The following is a 19,635-nucleotide window of genomic DNA, read 5'->3' as shown; positions in this document are numbered from 1 at the left end:
AAAAGCAAACACTAAGATCAAGGTATCTCCAGGGTTCCAGAAGATTCAACATTTAGCATCATTCCTCCATGGTTCTTGCTTCTCTGTGTCACCTCATAGAAGGCTATGAGTTCTCCAGGTACCAGGTAACCAATCAGGGCAGAGGAACAGGACAGGGACACTGTAAACCTTAATGGCTTTAGTAGCATCATTAGAGCCTTAAAAGTTACAGGGGAAGTAGCATTTTTTCCCTTGTTCTTAGACTTATCTTTCAATACTCAAAGAAACTTGAGATGTTGGTCTACTGAGAGCCCTAAGAGATTTCAAATTTTTAAACTCATTTTCTTTAATCTATTGATTGATTGTGTGTGAGTGTGTGTGTGTGTATTTCATACAGAACATACCAAGCAATCTTATTCCTCTTTACACCCACATCCCAAATGGCACCCTCCCATAGCCTTCCACCTGCAAGATTTTGTTTTTCCCACTGAACTCCCTGTCTTCTTCACTTCCTCATCAGCAAATCTCTCCCAAGGCCCCATCTTTGAACTTTCGTATAAGCACACTAACTGCTTCAGATATTTCAAAGAATGACATGAAGAATCAGAAATCTAATAGCAATATTGCAACAAAATCTTACTTAATCCTATTTTACTGACTGTCTCCCATTTCATTTCAGCTCAAGTTTCCAACAGGAGAGTATGTGTTCCAGACGCAGTTGACATTTCCCACTGGGTTCTAGCCTATAAACCACTGTATCCACTTCTAAATGAACTGATACTCTCTGTTAGGAGAAATCTTCATAATACTGCTATTTTTCTTACGTTTTGAAAGTTTTCTATAATTGTGAATTGCATTACTGTCAACATATAGAAATATCACTCTAAAAGACAATGGCATGGAACCAGCCATCTTGGAGATTTCTATGAATGGAATACAAACCCTCAGAATGATCTTTAGCATATGTGTAATGTGTATAATATGTGTGTAAGTGTGTGTGAGAGCACGAGTGTTGGTATGTGTGTGTATGTGCATATGTGTGTGCATGCAGGGTGTGTGCGTGCATGCGTACGTGTGTGTGTGTGTGTGTGTGTGTGTGTGTGTGTAGGCCTGAGGTTGAAGTTGAAAGTCTTCCTCAATCACATTTGAACTTATTCATTGAGGCAGGGTCTCTCAAATGAACTCAGAGTCGCCAATATGGGCTCATCTAGCTAGCCAGCTTGCTCCAGCGATCCCAGTCTCAGCTTTCCCCAGCTCTAGAATTTCAGACCAGCCACCACACACACCCAGCATTTATGCAGTTCTGGGGATCTGAACTTCAATCCTCAGAGTGTTTAAACCACTGACCATCTCCCCAACCCTACTCTTCAGAGTTTTAAGACAGTCCCCAAATTCCTCATGAGTCAATGTATAAAGGAAAATCCTGAGATCTGTTCTGCCGTTTTCAAAATAGCTGATATTTAACATACAACTGTTTCCCTTCATTTTTAGATCCCTTAAGTCAGCACATGTGCAATGAATTACGGTGTTGTTCACACTAAAATGTAAATTAAGAATTACTTCTGATTGATCAATTATCATCATTTATGTGGCCCGAGGAAGTGGCAGCTCTTATTCAATCCAGATTCAGGGGGTTACTAATTTCAAAAAGAAATCTAAAACAAATTAAAACGGTCTATTCACAACTATAATTTCAGGTTTATGAAATGGTGCCATTAAGCCACCATCAAAGCCCTGGCTTGCTGCGAGGCCTCTCCAACCCAGCCTTGGAAGACCTACAGGAAACAACCTGGTGAGCATTTATTCTGGGGCCAAAATTATAGTATTTAGACAGATGCAATATTTTCTTTATTACAGCAGCCATAGGAGGGAAGCAATATTGTCTAGATTTTACAGAAGAAAGCAAAGTTCAGAGGTGATCAGGGGCTAGTCCAGGGTTGTGACACCAACAAATGACAGAGCTCAACTTCAAAAGCTGGTCTGTCCGATTCCACAGTGCCTCACCACCATCCATGAAATAACCTTCCCACTAACCTGGGGCCAGTCATTCTTCTCCACACATGTAAACTCCTCTCACAGATAAACTTCCCAGAGACAAGGCGCACATAGTAGCTCTACACATCCTCAAAAGCTGGTCTGTCTGATTCCACAGTGCCTCACCACCATCCATGAAATAACCTTCCCACTAACCTGGGGCCAGTCATTCTTCTCCACACATGTAAACTCCTCTCACAGATAAACTTCCCAGAGACAAGGCGCACATAGTAGCTCTACACATCCTGGCCCACCTAGTATTAGAAAGAACTCAGCTTATCCCACAAAGGGACAAATGCTTTCCAGCTGTTATACCAACAACTTATGAGTCATGAAGACTTCACAAGTCTGAACCAGAAAATGCAGTAATTCATTTCTCTCTTGCTTGCTCTCACTCTCTCTTGCTCTCTCTCATTCTCTTTCTCTGTACACACATATACACAAACATACATATATCATATATATTTATATCTCTCTCTATATACATACATATATATATGTATAAAATTTGGTTGGTTTTGAGAAAGGGTCTCCCTCTTGTTCCAGCTGACCTGGAACCTGCTATATGAACCGGGCTGGTCTGGATCTCATAGACATCTGCCTGCCTTTGCCTCCCAAGTACTAAGATCAAAAGCATGTACCACCATGACCAGCTCAATTGTGCTATATTTTTCAATCAACCTCTAACCATTTGGGCAGATGCAAGTTGGACCTATAGGGCTAAGGAATTCTGAAATCGACATGTTTGCAAACACATATTTCTCAGCAAAAACCATTCTCGGATGAAAGCAAAAAGCATCTTCTCTGATTAGTGACCTTTGCATTGATTTTCTCTCATCCAAAAGTTCCTCCAAACATTAAATTACAAGAAAAAATACTTAGCAATTTTTTAATTGACTGGAATTTTTCTTTTCTAGGGTGACAGAGCAGCTATGAAATTCAACCCCTTCAAACTTTGGCTTCTTCTGAGAGCACTCAAAAGACCCCCTAAGACTAACAGGAAAAAAGAAGTGAAGAAAGACAGAAATGAAAATAATTGAAAGAGTCAGAAAGGCAGCATGGTGTGCCACCCTCAGGAGAAAAAGAAGGGACTGGGTTCCATGAAGTACAAGTAACTATCAAAATAGACAAAGGCAGGGCAGAAGTCAGAGGTCTCCATGGAGCATGGTGGCACTTGGCATGGTGGACTGACTCTATACCAGCTGCCCTCCCCTGTGAAATTCTAGAGAGTCATTAATCTTCATTAGAAGAATCAGCTGCTGCACATGCCACCCTGGAGCAGGCGATCAGCACTCAGTGTGTCCAGGGAAAGAGGCATAAGTGCAACTCAGTGCTTGCAGCTGCTTTCTGCCCTACATCTTCCTAACTGCAATTCCCATGGACGGCTCTGATTGTCAACATTCCCTTCTCATCACCCCCCATTTGATAACCCTCATCTGTTTGCACCATGCTTAGCTTTAGCTTTCAAAACCATGTCTCTCCACTGCTTTGAAGGGATTACCCCCCTCCACCTGCTTCCAGAACCTTCTCCAAACCTAATTTTGGATACACATCATAGTTTATTACTTAAGTCTGGCCATCCTAAACGTATTATCCAAACCAAATACAAGTGCATGAAGCTCCTTTTTTCTTATAGTACCAAAAAGGACAAAAAACTTTACTTAGTGTGTAAAGGTGCTTGCTTCCAAGCCCGATAGCCTGAATTTGATTGCTGGGACCCACATGGTAGAAGGAGAGAACTGATTAAGTGCGATGTGTCCTCTGCCCTCCCATACATGCACTGTGGTGCATGCATACACAAACACAAAAATAAATTTAAAACGTAATAACTTTTTAAAAACTTAACTTTTTAAAGATCACACATGGTTTATTGTTCCCAAAGTTACCATAATTGAAGGTACATATGTAGCTATTATGTGTGAGGAATGTGACTCAAGACTCAATACAAAAGGTATTTTATCTGCACCGTCATCAAGGGTTTGTTGTGCTCTTTTGTTATCTGTAAGAAATTAACCAACATTCAATTTTCAGACTTCATCTTCATGTTGGGAAATTTAATGGGGACACCAGTGATTTCTGATTTATTCTTGATGTTAAAATGCCTTGTGATCTAATTAAATCTTATTAAGCAATGCCTATGAGAGCCTGAGTTGAAACTTTGGTAGAGTCAGAACGCCCAGGAAAGCACAATGTGTCTATGTGAAGTGAGCTCTGATTAATGGGAACAGAATGGGAGAGAAGTTGTCAGGAAAGCACCCAGACTGCAGACTTTTAGCACGAGATGGATGCCCATGCATCTCCATCTCCATATGCAACTTGTATGCTGTGAGCTGTGTCTGCAGTGCTAAGGACCAAACCCAGAATCCTGTGTATGCTAGTTGTATTAGTAACTTTTCTTTTAAATGTGACCAAATTCCTGACAAAAACAACTTATGGGAAGGACTTATTTTGGCTCACAGTTTAGAGGGTTATGCCCATCATGGTGGGGAAGGCATGGTGGACTTCACAGCAGTGGGATCATGTGGCTGAACTCCTCATATGCTAGAGGACCAGGAAGAAGGTAAAGGGAGAAAATACCATCATTCATCCAGTTTTCTCCTTTTCCTCTTTTATGTAGAACTATCTTGACCCATGGGATAATGGCACCTATATCCAGGACGGGTCTTCCATCCTCAGTTAAACCTCCCTGGGAACTGAGGAATATGTCTTCTAGGTGGTTCCAAATCTAGCCACGCTGACTATGAAGCTTAACCATCACAGTAGCCAAAGTGTTCCACCTTTGAGCTGCATCCTAAGCCCCAGTGCCAGGTTGAGTAACTTGAAAATAGAGAAGCAGAAGCAAGATTTATGATATGTAAAGTTCAGAAGAAACTCCAATGCTCCATTTTTTTCACTTTTACTATTTTCTGAATTATATATAAAAAGAATACTTTAGAGAATTCAAAACCATTTCATTGCCCACATAGAGCTTATCCTCCACTGAGAGAAACTGCAAACACATAGGCCACTTTGGGGAGTGATGTGTGTGAGCTGAATGGCAGGCTGGGTGACACCACCTTATACAGGGCAGGGCAGAGCTGCTCTAAGGGGGACTGGAAAAACACCAGATCCCCAGCAGAGATAATAATAATAATAATAATAATAATAATAATAATAATGGTAATAAATACCAAAGTATAAAGATCAGTACAGAGTGCCCTCAGAACAATAAACATATATTATATGTCTAAATAAAATAAAGAGAGAACGTTTAGTTTTAACTGGTCACATTGTTGATTCTGGAAAGTGTGTCTCTGAAATAGTCCAGGGTTTTCTCCACAGTACAATCGCAGTACCACATTCTTGTTTAAACACAGAAGAGGAAAACAAAACCCAAGCATGTTTTAGTTAAGTCTATATTTAGCTTGGGTATAAATTCTTGTTTCCCATACCAAAATATTAACCTGAAATAATAATTCTTCAGATTTGTATCTAATAGCAACATTATTTTGGCCTGTGCCATCTCCTTGGTCCATTCATGCAGCATGGCAGGTGGTGGATACTCTTCCCATTCTCTAGATGTAAGACTCCAGAATGAGTAGCTGGGCAGAGCTTCAAACTTACACATACTGATTTAAGTCTCAGGACTCTTTCCACCCAAATATGTCCCTTCTGATGCTAAAGAAAGCTGCATTTTGGAGAAGGATTATTATACAAATTTATTAGGGTATTTATTGATGTGGCATAGGTATAAAAGGGAAATGAGGGGCTGGAGAGATGATTCAGAGGTTAGGAGCATTGACTGCTCTTGCAGAGGACCTGGGTTCAATTCCCAGCACCTACATGGTAGCTAACAACCATCTGTAACTCCAGTTCCAGGGGATCTAATGTCCTTTTCTGACCTCTGCAGGCATTGCACAGCACAGGTACACTTACACACATGCAGGCAATACAGTCATACACATAAAATAATGATAATAAATAAATATTTGTTAAAGTGAAGTGAAGGGTAGAAGGGGAAAAAGGATGCCATACAAGGATCACTTCAACTTACATTTAAAAACCAAACAATGGTCTGGCTTATTACTACTGAGTCCAGAGATATGCAAGTAAAAGAGGGTCATTACTTACAAAGGCTATACAGTGGTTCCAAAAGCTTCATTTAAGTTAGTCTGTGCATAGACTTCCAAAAACATCACCCAACTCCTTCCTTGCCATCATGGCAGTCATTACTGAAGGATCAACACATTCATACACATTCAGTTAAGTATGGCTTCAGAATTCCCCTCATAATCCTGATAGTGTCACAGTCCCACCAACTGAAGTTGGTATGAAATGAAATCCCAGGGCCGACTTCTGGAAACAGAGCGCTGGAGCACTATTAACAAGTGGTCTCTAGACCCCACCAGCTTTGCATTTGACACAGATTCTCCTAAACACAGGTTGTATTAAACCATGTATCATCCATCAAAATAGACTATATGAGTAACAAAGGAGACAAAGATTTCAAAGTAACACAAAAGAGTTTCCTTTCTGTTTGTTTGCTTGCTCGTTGACTTGGTTTGGTTTGAAATAGGATCTTGCACTGTACCCCAGGCTGGCCTTCAACTTACAGTCCACCTGCTTTAGCCTCCTCAGTTCTGGGATTTCTGGCATGCACTATCACACCCAGGTAGTTTTTATGTTATTGTGTGTATGCTTATGTATATACAGGTATACATGTGTGTGTAGGTGCACAATGAAATACATGTATGTGCATGTGGAGGCCAGATAATGACTTCAAGTATTTTTCTTCCTCAGGTGCTATCTATGTTGTGTTTTGAACCAAGGTCTCTCATTGGCCTGGTACTTGAAGATGAGGCTAGAGTGCCTGCCTAGGGAGCGCTAGTCATCCTTCCTACTCCATCTTGCCCTCACTAGAATTTGGCATGCACCACAGTACACAGCTTTTTAGGGAGTTTTTGGGGAAGCTGGGTTCTTGTGCTCGCACAGTACTGTGTAGACTGAGATCTTGCCCCTGCCCCAGTTTTCTTTTTCTTTTCTTTTTTTAGACAGCCCTGTAGCCCCAGCTGGGCCTGGAGCTCACTATGGAGACCAGGCTGGCTTTGATCTCATAGAGATCTGCCTGCCTCTGCCTCCCAAGTGCTGGGGTTAAAGGTGTGCACCACCATGTCCTATTTCCCAGTTTGTTTTAATGAGTAACTGTCACTGAATTCTTCATACTCCCCTGTTGAATGTGGTCAGTGGGGGTCCATCACTGTGGGCCAGAATGAGTATGTGACTCCCATGTTTAGTTTTAAAACTAGTCAAACATTTTAAATAATTTTCCCTGGCTCATTTTCATATGGTGATAATATCTAAGCAAAGATCAGAAATTTAATTCAAGTAAAAAAGTACATTGCTCTTGCTCTTTCAAAGGTTCTCACCCAGAATTAGGAATCTATAAAAAGCAACAATAAAATCAACCACATGAATTCAGGCTAAGATTAGACTTCCTGACATAGGCATGGTTTTTAAAACATGCATATGGATAAACACAGAAATAGAGAGGTGTGAATTGCTGGTGTGTCTGTGTGTTTACATGCACATGGCAACATTTTCTAGCTCTATCCACTGAGGATGCCTGGAAGCAATGAAAACTCAACCAGCTGGGCCTCGTAGCATCTGTTTATAATCCTAGATTCTCAGGAGACCAAGGCAGACCATTGCAGGTTCAAGGTCTGCCTGGGAAACTTAGTGAGACCCTATCTCGAAATAAAGTAAAAAGAGAGCTAGAGACAAAGGTTTGTGGTAGATTAGAGAGTCCATTAGGTACCAATGAATAGTTCTAGGCCCCTGGTCACCTCGATAGCCCTGGTTAAACTCAGAGGGTCATAAAACAAAACAAAAAGAGCTTCATGTGGGAAAGGAATTTGTAAAGAGAGAAGCTGATAAGAAAGGAAGAGCAAAGAGATAAGAAAGGGTAGGGTGGCAGTCATCAGTCGGAATTACATGCATGTATGATACTGTCAAAGAACAAATTTGAAATTTTTTAAATGGCTTAGTGGCAGAGCATTTGCTTAACAGGCACTAAGCCCTGGTCCAATCCATTTGCAATCTCCAGTACTAGGGAAAAAAGCGGGGGTGGGAATCATAACAGTAACCTTGGGCTTATATTCTGGTTTTTAATAATTCCCAAGTGAATGGAGCTAAAGGTTCTGGGGAAAAAGCCAAATTGCAAGAGTAGGGCAGGAAAGCCGAGATGGTCCAGGAAATGGGAAAGGACTAAAACATGGCAGCACCATGTCAAAGGGACAGAATCTACAAGCTGAAAAAAGCTATGTCTGGCCCAAACTGGCCATGTGATCACCAAACTGTAATAATGCATAAAAACAATGCATTGATACAGTAAGACAAATGGGTAGAACTAGAGAGGAACAGAAAACCCCTTCCTACAAGGAAAGTCAACTAATAAACAGATTCAGAGTGGGGCTTGGAAACAACCATCATATGTCAACCATCAATAAAGATACATTTACCAAAACCCATCAATGAGTAGGAAAACCAGTGTGTGACAGTTTGGGAACATGTTTGTAGCCCCCAAGTGTCTTCCCGCAAGATAATTATTATTTAAAAACACCTTTAGAATATTGTAGAGACAATTATTTATTGCAAAGAAACGTGACTAAAGACTAGTGGATCAAATTAAGACAACCAATAAAAAGACAAATGAATGCATCAGTCCTCACATTATGAACTGAGAAGGATGCAGAGTCCCTTCTATGACTTCCCTGCCCCAAATGCATGACTTTGATGCACTTGGGAGAAAATGTCAGTGGAAAACAAATTGAGAGATGTTCTACAAAAGATCTGGCATGCACTCTTTTAAAATATTTTGGTATGGCAGACAAAAAAGTAAGGAATTATTCTAAGGCACAGGAGACTCAAGAAATATGAAAACTAAAAAAAAAAAAAAAGGCCACAACAGGTGTGATGGTTAATCTTCACTGTCAACCAAACGGGATTTAGAATCATCTGGGAGCCACACCTCTATGAGGGCATTTCTAGATGTTTCACTGAGGAGCGGGGACCCTTCCTAAATGTGGGCAGCACCATCCCATGGGCAAGGGTCCCAGATTGAATAAAAAGGAGGAAGTGAGCTGAGCACCAGCATTCTTCTCTGTTTCTTGACTGTAGATGCACTGTGACCAGCTGCCTCAGTCTCCTGCTGCCATGCCTTCCCCACCATGACAGCCTGCACCTTCCCCACCATGACAGCCTGCACCTTCCCCACCATGACAGCCTGCACCCTCATAAACTGAGCTAAAAAATCTCCTTTTGTCCTTAAGTTGTTTTTGTCATATAGTTTGTCAGAATGAAGAGAAAAGTAGCTAAAACCACAGGGGATTTTCTTTCACTATAAAGAACATTACAGAGACTGTTAGAAGAATGTGAATCAATTCTGGAAGTAACAGTGCTGTGCCACTGTTAATTATTCGGATCACTACCTTGCAGTTAAGAAAGAAAATGATCTCGTCCTTAAAAACTTATACTAAAGAGCCTTTAAGATGACTCAGTGGGTAAAGGTGCTTTCCACCAAGCCTGACAAGCCAAGTTCTGTCCCCCACATTGTAGAAGGAGAGAATGGACTTCGACAAGTTGTTGGCTGGCATCTGTGTGCACACTGTAGTATGTGTATGCCCCGCCCCCACAAATAAATAGTGTTAAAAAACTGATATATGGCATATTTAAACACAGAGCAAGAAAATCACAAATGGAGATGCTAATATCCAGATAAATGATACACATTCATGCCTGTAAGTCTGAAATTACATTAAAATAAAAACTTCAAAAAAAACAAGTAGAGTCCCCCAGTCCTTAAAAGTAGAAAAAAGAGCCTTCTATCATGTTAATTCACATGCATTCTGCCACTTTGATTGGTTTCAGAATATACTTACCTAGTGATGACCTTGGTTAAGTGGACTAAGCAGCCAGGGTGGGGAGGGAAGATCCTGCTCAGCTTTCTACACATCTTATAGCAACAACAGGCCAACTCAACCAGAGCAAGGGCAGAGACAGCAGGAGCAGTTTATACCAAACCCTCTGAGGTGCCATAGAATTTATGACTTGGTTCTCAGGCTCCAAGACAGAATACTTTGCGATGAACATGTATTTCCAGAAGATTGCCCAACACAGGGTGTAAACACACTTTTGTTGCACCCAAAAAATCACCTTTGCTGTTTCAAGTAGAGCATTTCAACTACACAACTGCTACACAGACACCTCACCACCCAATACAAGCCTTGATGAAAGAAGAAAAACTCAGTCCTCCAACACATAAAACTTAAAGATCAGAAAAAAAAAATACAGACGTAGGTAACCTGTACTCATATTTGAGAAAGTGTTCCAGTAACTGCACCACAAATTTGTTTAATGTGCACCAAGGCAAAGTCATGTTGGACCAAAAGGGGCTGGAGGAAAAGGAGCTGAACACTACAATGCCTCAACTCAAGCTCGCTGGGTTCTCTGTCCCTCAGCTTTCCTGTGCTTTTCTCTCAGTGGATAGTCTGTCAAAGGAGGAGTTCAGAGAGCTCCCCAAATGACAGGAAGATGGACCAATCCTGACTGGATTCCCAGAAGGATGGTATGTTCCCCACACAGCACAGCCCTAAGGCACTTTGAGAGTAATACTAACCTTATGCTCTCTCCTACATAACTGCATCGGAATTGGGTAGATGATTAGTCTAGAGTGAACATGCGTGTCCACAGAGAAAGGTGCTATGATCATAAAGAACCTGCTTCCACTGGCAAACCCATACTTTGGGCACTGAGATTTTTCCAAAGGTCTCAAACAGGTAGAAGTAATGTTCCTTTAAGAATCCTTGTTGTTTTAAGGTTTAGGAGCCTTGTATTGCCTTTGCTAGACAGCTCAGAAAGTCAGGTCAGAGGCAGAAAACTACTGGAACAGTTAGGGTTTCATAGGAGGACTATAAGATACGAGGAATATAGTTTAGTTCCCTATATAGGAATAGAGTCTATGAAGTCCAAGGCAGATTCAAGAGCAATAAAAAGCCTTAGAGGTTAGGAGGGGCGGGTACAGTGAAGACATGAAAAAATCAGAAGCAACACCTGATTCCTGAACACCTGGATACTTGCTGTATCACTGCATGACACCAGACCCAGGCCAGTGGAGGACATGATACAGCAGTGGATAGTCAGTGCTCCTGCAGTCATGGACTGAGAGGGAAGCTAATGTAAAGGACCCAATATTCCAGGCCCGGTGCCAGGACAGCTAGCTCAGGCTTTATCTCTAGGCCTTGTAACACAAGGATGGGGAATCCACTGATGGGGATTCATCAATTGCTGCCACTGAGGCAGTCTGGGAAGAGAGAGATGTGCACAGCTATGTCCCTGAACACTCAACCTCCATTCAAAGGTTTGGAATGTGACAATTCTCTACTCCAACGGATCTTCCAGATATTCCAGCTGCCACCAGTAAAAGCTTTAGAACTCTGGGAGCATTTTACACCACCACAAAGACTACACAAAGGGTGTAGTGTAGAGGGGACAGAAGTCTAAGAATGCAGAGTTCCTGTAGCTAGTTATTATTATACTTTCTGCAACATGTCCACATATCCTGCAGATGGTCCTGAAGGCAAAATGACCATTGTATGATGACCCATGCATAGTCTAACTGTGCTGTACACCCAAGCACAAAGGATTATTTCTGCAGTTTAAACAGATGCAGATTATATACTCATGTTCAAAACTTTCATCACAACAGCCCAAAGTGGTAGAACCAAAGTGACCATCAGTGGATGAACAGATAAACAAAAGGTAGCCGACATACAGAGAGTGGAATGTTACTTGGCCTTGAAGAGGAATGCAGGATAACAAAGGTTACCATGGGCAGGGACCCTTATAACATCACAGCTCTGATGAAGCTAAGGACACTGCTCTGCTTTCAGAGACAGACCCCAGGCAAGAAGCATGAGGCTGCACCTCTCTCTGGATTTAATATAAGCATACTCTTGCAAGAATTAAAGTTCCTACAGTTCTGCTGGTAGTTTGCTCACTCTCTTCAAAAGGGAGATACTGGATGGAAAACCAGAAATTCTGTCTTTTCTCAATGATGAAACACATAAGTGCATGCACACACACAGACAGACAGACAGACAGACAGACAGACACGTGCATGCACACACACAACAGAGAGAGAGCGAGAGAGAGAGAGAGAGAGAGAGAGAGAGAGAGAGAGAGAGAGAGAGAGAGAGAGAAATCAAATTCCTGCATCCTGGTAATAAACCCCGGTACAGACAAGGTGAACCCGAGAACATATTTTTAGTCATGGGAATCACTGTATCATGTCAGAAGAGATTAGAATTTGACAGAGAAGGGCACACTGTGTCAGTTGCAATTACGCATGTGCTGGCTCTTTACTGTGATTGCCCTTCTTTCCATCTCAACACTGGGACATGATTAATATTTTACATACTATCCAAAAGGGGAGTGTGACTTACCAGAAAGCGTACTGAACATTTCAAACGCAGATCACCCTCTGCCAAGAGAAAATCCTGCCCAGCTGTAGAGTTCTCATTTGCAAAACTTAAGAGCAATGAAATTCCATGACTTAGAGAAACTGGCTGTCCCACCGGAGCCTTGGCAACAGAAGCTGTACTTATCTTTTTGAACAATAGTCTCAGAAAATATATTTGCTTTCAAAAGCCATGGTAATGCATTTGAGCTCTGAGGAAAGGGCTCTTGCCCAATGAACTGCCATTTGGGAAAATTCACTCCTCTGGCTTGGGAAGGACAAAGAACCAGGCAAAGAACTCAAAGTTCAGAACTCTTGTGAAGATCCAAGGCAGCAAAACAACATTAATATTATCCTTAAGACAAAATCAAGTTTCCTTTGGACATGTAAGTGACCACATGGTGCTTATTCGCAGAACAATCTTTATGCCTTAACTCAAGCACTTTGTTTACTCTGGAAGATTTAACTGTGTGTTCTCCTAAGGACATAAATTTTCCTGTAGGATACTGCACCACACACTGTACAACTGGCCCAAGTGAAAATGGAAAATGGAGACTTTTGCTCCTGTCTTCTTGATACTCTGTTTCCTAGGAGAAGCCTATGGTCATGTGCAAGCAGGTGACAACAGCTTCACTTAAGGCTTTAGCTCATGGTCAGGCTCCCAATCACCTCACAGGGGCCACAACAATGCTCAGAAATACAGGTGCTAAGCAAACGTGTCTGGAAGAACAAACCCCTTTAGTGTCAGTGCCAGTTTTCTGATTTCTCATTCAATGATTATGGCTATGGTGGTGGTCACCTCGTAACCTCTTATTTACCTTTTCTTTAGTGGGAAATCAAACAAATTTAGTTTGTGGATATATCCATTAGAAGAGAAATCAAAGTGGCCCAAAATCCAACCAAAGGGAGTCATGACTTTCAAACTTTGCAGCATAAGCTCATGTGAGGAGGTGAGAGGCAGCCATCTCCCTTTTACCATCAAAGGACACTAACATAGAGCCACCCTACTCCGAAGTGCTGTGTGGTGGGGCTGAGAGATCGATGTCTGCTGGGGTAAATCTATAAACCTGCTATATGGAAATCTGGAGGATGTGAGAATGACCCCAGGGCTGGCACACTTACACCCAATATGTACAGAGTCGAAATTTGTCCAACAAGGGCTGCTCATCTGCCTCTAATGAGCACACAGCGCGCAAAGGTATTTTGCACAGAGCTAGAGTTGAGGCATCATAAACACACAGGTCCCCATGAAAAGAGCCAAATCCTGAACACTCCTCTCGGAATCCAGTCTCTCCTTACTTAAAGAAAGCTTCACACCATGGTAATCCACACCCAGTCTGGTCCCACATGACTGGCAAAGGGTGCTCCTGCCCACCCATCCCCACATGAGACACCATTGTCCCCAGCCCCCTACACATCCCCCTGCAAGCCAGGCAAAAGTGGATGGCAGGCAGCCTATTCAGACACCGGCCAGTGTTCACATACCTCAATAATCCTGTCATGAATTTGCAAGCCTCCTTCCTTGGCTGCAGGCCCACTGTCAACTATTTTGGATACAAAGATTCCTTCACTGGACGATCCATCTTGATTGTCCTTCAGATTAAAAAAAAACATAGGCATGAATGCTAGGTATAGAATTGGGCATGGAAAAATGCTTGAGCTCTTTAAACAGTTACTGACTGCTTTCATAGCCTGCTTTCATGCCCTTTGCTCTCTCAGTCAATTCCAGAACACTCAGAGATCTATCACTATTCACACACATCTACATTACATTTTCCTTTCCCTTTCTACTTCCTCTTCTTTTCCTTCCATTTTCTTCTCTTCTCTTCCCTCTCCCCCCTCCTTCTTCCCTCCCTCCTTCCTTCCTGCATCCATCCCTCCCTCCCTCTTTCCTTCCTTTGTCCATCCTTTCCTCCTTCCCTCCATCCTTCAGTCCCCTCTGTTTCCCATTCCCCCATTCTCTCTTCTTTTCTCCTCCCTTCCTTCCTCTCTTCTTCAGTGCTGGAGATGGAACCAAGTCATGCTTTCCACCATGACCCTGCTTCCTGGAGGAGCTGAACAGGATGCTAGCTTATGAACACTGAACACTGTTTTCAGCTGTTGCTATTATCAGTGATGTCATAATAACCTCCCACTTTCATTTTTGGAATATCTTTGCTAGTGTGCACCTAGGGCAGATTCCTTAGCAATTTGAACTGCTGGGTCATCTACACTGGACAAACATTGCTGAGTAACCCTCAAGAGGGTGCACTAAGGTTTCAAGTTTCCCCACATTGTCACCTACACAGAGAAATCATTACATGCCTCCCTATTTGATAATATGATTATGGACATAGATATTTTCATTTTGTTATACTTTGTGTCTGAAAAGACAACAGCTATCACTGCAATTCTAATGAATCCTAGCTTGTGACTTTAACGGTATTTAAAGACCTCTGAGTTAAACCTCAGAACTGAAAGTTTCTAGCAAAGACAGCTCACAGCCCCCGCCCCCATTTCCATAACATGAAAAGGCTCAGATTTGGCCATCTACCCCCAGCTTGTTCATAAACTTCTTTCTGAAAAGCACTATGACGATTCCTCTCCAAGTGCTTGGATTAAATTTCTACCGATTAACAGATGGATTTATAAATTAAACAGCACAAGCATGTGTTGTTTTCAGACAAAAGCATCTGACAGTATACTTGATCTTACCCAAAAGGCTGATAAAACAAGAGTACTTGAAAAGTAGGCATAGGACACTCCAGAAAACCTCCAATACAGAGCTATGCTAGATTCCTTCCCATAATACCAAAAGATCTATTTTAATAATGCTCTCTATAAAAGTATATAAAAATACCATGGTTAAAAATAACTATGAAAATATGACATTTTCTTCTTAAATAGGAAATGGAAGGAGAAAGAGAGAGAGGAATAAATAAATAAATCCCTATATTATACAGAGGGAAAGGGCTGACTGTGGGTGCAGTTCAATTCCCTTCAAAGACTGCAGCAGCGATGGCTAAGAAGATGAATCCCACACTCTCTTTCTCTTCCCTCCCTGCAATGCTCTCGCTTTCTCTCTCTATGCCTCTTTATCTCTCTCCATCTCTTACCCTTACTCTCTGTCTCTGATTCTTTCTGCATATCTGTTTCCTTTTCTGCCTCTGTATCTCTCTGTCTCTCTTTTCTACCTCTGCCTGTCTCTTTGCCTCTCCTTTCTGTCTTTCCATTTCTCTCTCTGTCTTTCAGTCTCTCTTGTTATGATTAACCAAAACAAAGGAAAAACCCCAAGCTACCAAGAACACTAAGTAAGTGTTTTCCCATTCTTTATTCCCACATGTCAGAGATGCATCTCTAAGCACTGCTTGGGTTCTATCAATGCTCTCTCAAGAGAGGGGTCTGCAGTACCCTTCATGCTGTGTGAGATCAACTCTCCTCACCAAGCCTAGTATCGTGGCACTCTGCTGAGGCAGAGCCACTAACCCTTCACCAGCCACAAAGCTATGGGTCTCCTTTCTCTCTCAGTAGCCCAATTCACTTGACCATCCCGATCCAACCCCCTAAATCTGTACCATAATTGCCAGCACAAAGATGCATGAAGGCTTCTGTTTCAAGAGGCGCAGGAACATACATAATTGAGCCCTCACAATAACCACAGAAGTAAGTATTTCTATCATCTGTACCACAGGGGGAAAAAGACTGGGATTCAGATAGGCTAAGTTACTTACCTAAGGCCACACAGCTAAAAAGCAGCATAGTTTGGGTGCATACTGGGGCTACATGCACCTCCTGCAATACTGTTTCCTAGCGAGAAAACTCTCAAAACACACGATTCAGAAGCCCAACACTTCAGTGTACATGGTATGTCTATCAAGGGACCCAAAGAGTTTTAACAGTCAGCCAAGAATTTATGAGCAATTTTGAGCTCCAACTGAGGTGATGCCGACACTTGGCATGAAATGGGAGTGTCCAAGTGTTCACAGACTTCACATTTTATGCCACGGAAGAGATGGGGGTTGGGCTTTGGGTTTGGTTTGGTTTGAAAAATACTACACCTGACATAAGCAATTGTTCCAAAGGTTATTATTACTTAATATAATACTATTTAATATAATTATTGGTCTAGAAAGTCCAAGTAGAAAGCAGAGAGGAACAAGCAAGACCCCCCACTGAGTTTAGCTAAAGTAAGACAGTAGTGAGGGATGAGGACGTAGAAAATACAGAAAGCAAGCTGGGAAGCTCAGCTAATAAAGTATGTGCCTTACAAGCATGAAGACCTGAGTTCAATACCCTAGAAACCAAGCATGCACACATGGACACACACACACACACACACACACACACACACACACACACAAGGCATGGTGTGTGTGCTTACAATCTCAGTGCTGGGGAGGTAGAGACAAATGGATCCCTGGGGCTCACTGACCAGTCAGCTTAGTCTACTTGTTGAGTTCCAGGCCAGTGAGAGATCCTGCCTCAAAACAGTGTATTGCTCACTCCTACAACACACATACTAAAACCAGAATAACACAGAGAAGAGTAGCATGCCCTCCAAACAAAGATGCAGCAAATTTGCGAAGTGCTAGGTTATTTTTCAAATTATATGTGGTTATATAAGTCAAATATTTTATACTTATGTTGTGTTAATATGTATAAAATGTTAAATGGAATACATTGTTTAAGAAGAATGACTATTTTGTTGTTGAGATATAGTTTATAGATAATAAAATTTTGACTTTTGAAATAAAATACAAAAACCAAAAATCACGTGGACGACACTTGAGGATTGACAGCTGAGGTTGTCTTCTGTCGCCATGTGTTTTCACACGTGTGCACACACATGCATATGCACACACATGAATACAGACAGAAAAGGCTTAAGAATCACAGCAAAGCAGATGAGGCCCATTGTTCACAGCCTGATTTTTCTCTTGGGTGTCTCTCCTCCTAGTTTACTTGGCCCCTCCCCTAACACATTCTCATCAGAGCTATTTATCAAGGTGAGCTAACATGACTTGAGATTTATTTGGTTTTGCTGGCTTCAGTCAAAGAAAAATGAAATGGAATGCTTTCATCCCAGCAATACCTGGAAATAAAGTATACTTGCCAAAGGCTTAAGATCGGTTGCACCAGTTATTAGTTCTTTGGGACCACAAGAACTAATGAACAGTTTGCTGAGGGCATTGCATACTGCCCTGTGCAATGACAGGTCCCATGTCAGAGCCTTGGGCTGGGCTGTTTCACAACCCAACCAAACATCTAATAGGAATTCCTTGGGAAACACACTCATCATTTACACCGTTTCCAACTTCCAGGACTAACAACACACACACACACACACACACACACACACACACACACACACATACACACACGACTATTCAGCGTGGCTTGTGACTCTGTACTCACTGATTGCCCAATCTGGGGCAGAATACACTTAGATTTTGATATGCTTCTTCTGCTAATCAGGAAAAGTTGCAAAATCACTGCATCAAACACATCCATGGGGAATTAAACTTTCCTTTGGAGTTCATACACGGTCTTCTTTTCTTAAATTTTTTAAAATTTATTGATTTTCATTTTTATGTACATGAGTGTTCTGCCTACATCTATGTCAGTGCAACCATGTTGTGTACCCACAGAGGCAAGAAGAGAGATCTGATCCCCTGGAAAGGGAGTTATGGACAACTGTTAGCTGCCATATGGATGCTGGAAACTGAATCTGGGTCTTCTGAAAGAACAGCCAGTGTTCTTAACTACTGAGCCATCTCCAGCCCCCCTTGTATTATTTTTTGGGGGCTTGTATATGATGGTGTGTGTGTGTGTGTGTGTGTGTGTGTGTGCACGCATGTATGCAAGGGGCATGTACCCCTGTGTGCATGTGCAGAGGCCAGAGGTGGATTTTGAGTGAGTTTCTCTATTGTTCTCCACATATATTTTAAGTATTTTCTTTGTGTGTATGTGGGGGGGGTGGGGGGGTGAGGATGCATGTGGGGATCAGAGGACAACTTTGAGGAAATTACTCTTTGTACCATGTGGGTTCTGGGGCTCAAACTCAGGCCATTCGGCTCTGCAGCAAGTGCTTTTACTCACTGAACCATTTCATCAGCCCCATTCCACCTTATTGTTTGAGACAAGAGTCTCCCACTGAGCTGGAGCTCACCATTTCTTCTAGCATGGCTGGCCTGGACAGTGAGCCTCAGAGGTCTGCCTGTCTCTGCCTATTCTCCAGCACTAGAGTTATAATCCCTGGCTTTATACATGAATGTTGGGAGTCTAACTCAGGTCTTCATACTGTGTAGCAAGCACTTTACCCACTGAGCCATGTTCCCAGGCCCCTACGCACACTGCTCTTCTGAAACCACATCAACAGAGAACACACAGAAAGACTACAAAATCAGGTTGGGCTGGTACTTAAATCAACTTTTAAGGGAAAAAGAGGTAGAAACAGGCTTCTTGATAAGTACAAGGAAATCTTTCCAGGAATCATGCATGGCCCTTCAACCCTCCTGATGTATGGCCACTAACCAGCCTCCTCATCCCTCACTGGCCTCAGCATAATAGGACTCTTAGAAGCCACTACCCATAAGCATGCCTCTCCACGCCAGGATTTTGCAAACACTGGGCTTTTTGATGTGGTTCCACCTGGGCAGAGAAAAGGTGTTCCTAGTTCAGGCTCTGTCCATTGTACAAGCTTCTGAAACTTCTAGTAAGTGAAGTGAATCTTAAAACTGGTAACAGTAAGTGGGTAGAAGAGGAAGAATAATCACAAAGGTACTTTCGGGAGGTCCTAGCTATTCTCCAGGCTAGGTAGCAAACATGTTTTCCTATTTTTGTTTTTCTTTTTAGTGCTGGAGGTGGAACCCAGGGAGCTGAGCAAATGTTCCACCACTGGGTCTATCCCCAGTCACATGTTTTGTATGTAGGAGGGCACCAGTCCATCTGAGTCCCTCCCCACCTTCCAAAGCTGGGGTATAGTGACACACAACTTCAAGGTTAGACCAGAACAATTTAATGGCTCCCAGCCTGGGATTACCATCAACTAGAAGGGGAAAAACAAGAATGCCTCAATCTCACATTCTAGAGTTTTGTGCGAATTCTGCACGGCTAATGGGAATATGTGAGCTCATTCCTCAGGTTTGGTA

General features: G+C 42.2%; 1 protein-coding gene across 1 annotated transcript in view; it reads right to left on the bottom strand.

The window, feature by feature from the left end:
* Pdzrn3 (PDZ domain containing ring finger 3) overlaps positions 1-19,635 on the bottom strand; it is a 249,652-nt gene that overhangs the window by 209,811 nt on the left and 20,206 nt on the right. The window contains exon 3 of the mRNA XM_008831584.3: positions 13,991-14,098. Within this exon, the coding sequence (XP_008829806.1) occupies positions 13,991-14,098 (108 nt within the window). The remainder of the gene's footprint in view (positions 1-13,990; positions 14,099-19,635) is intronic.

This window comes from Nannospalax galili, unplaced genomic scaffold, assembly GCF_000622305.1.
Source record: "Nannospalax galili isolate Female #2095 unplaced genomic scaffold, S.galili_v1.0 scaffold114, whole genome shotgun sequence".
Taxonomy (NCBI): domain Eukaryota; kingdom Metazoa; phylum Chordata; class Mammalia; order Rodentia; family Spalacidae; genus Nannospalax; species Nannospalax galili.
Note: the sequence above shows the minus strand (reverse complement) of the source record. Positions and strands in the feature narration are given on the sequence as shown.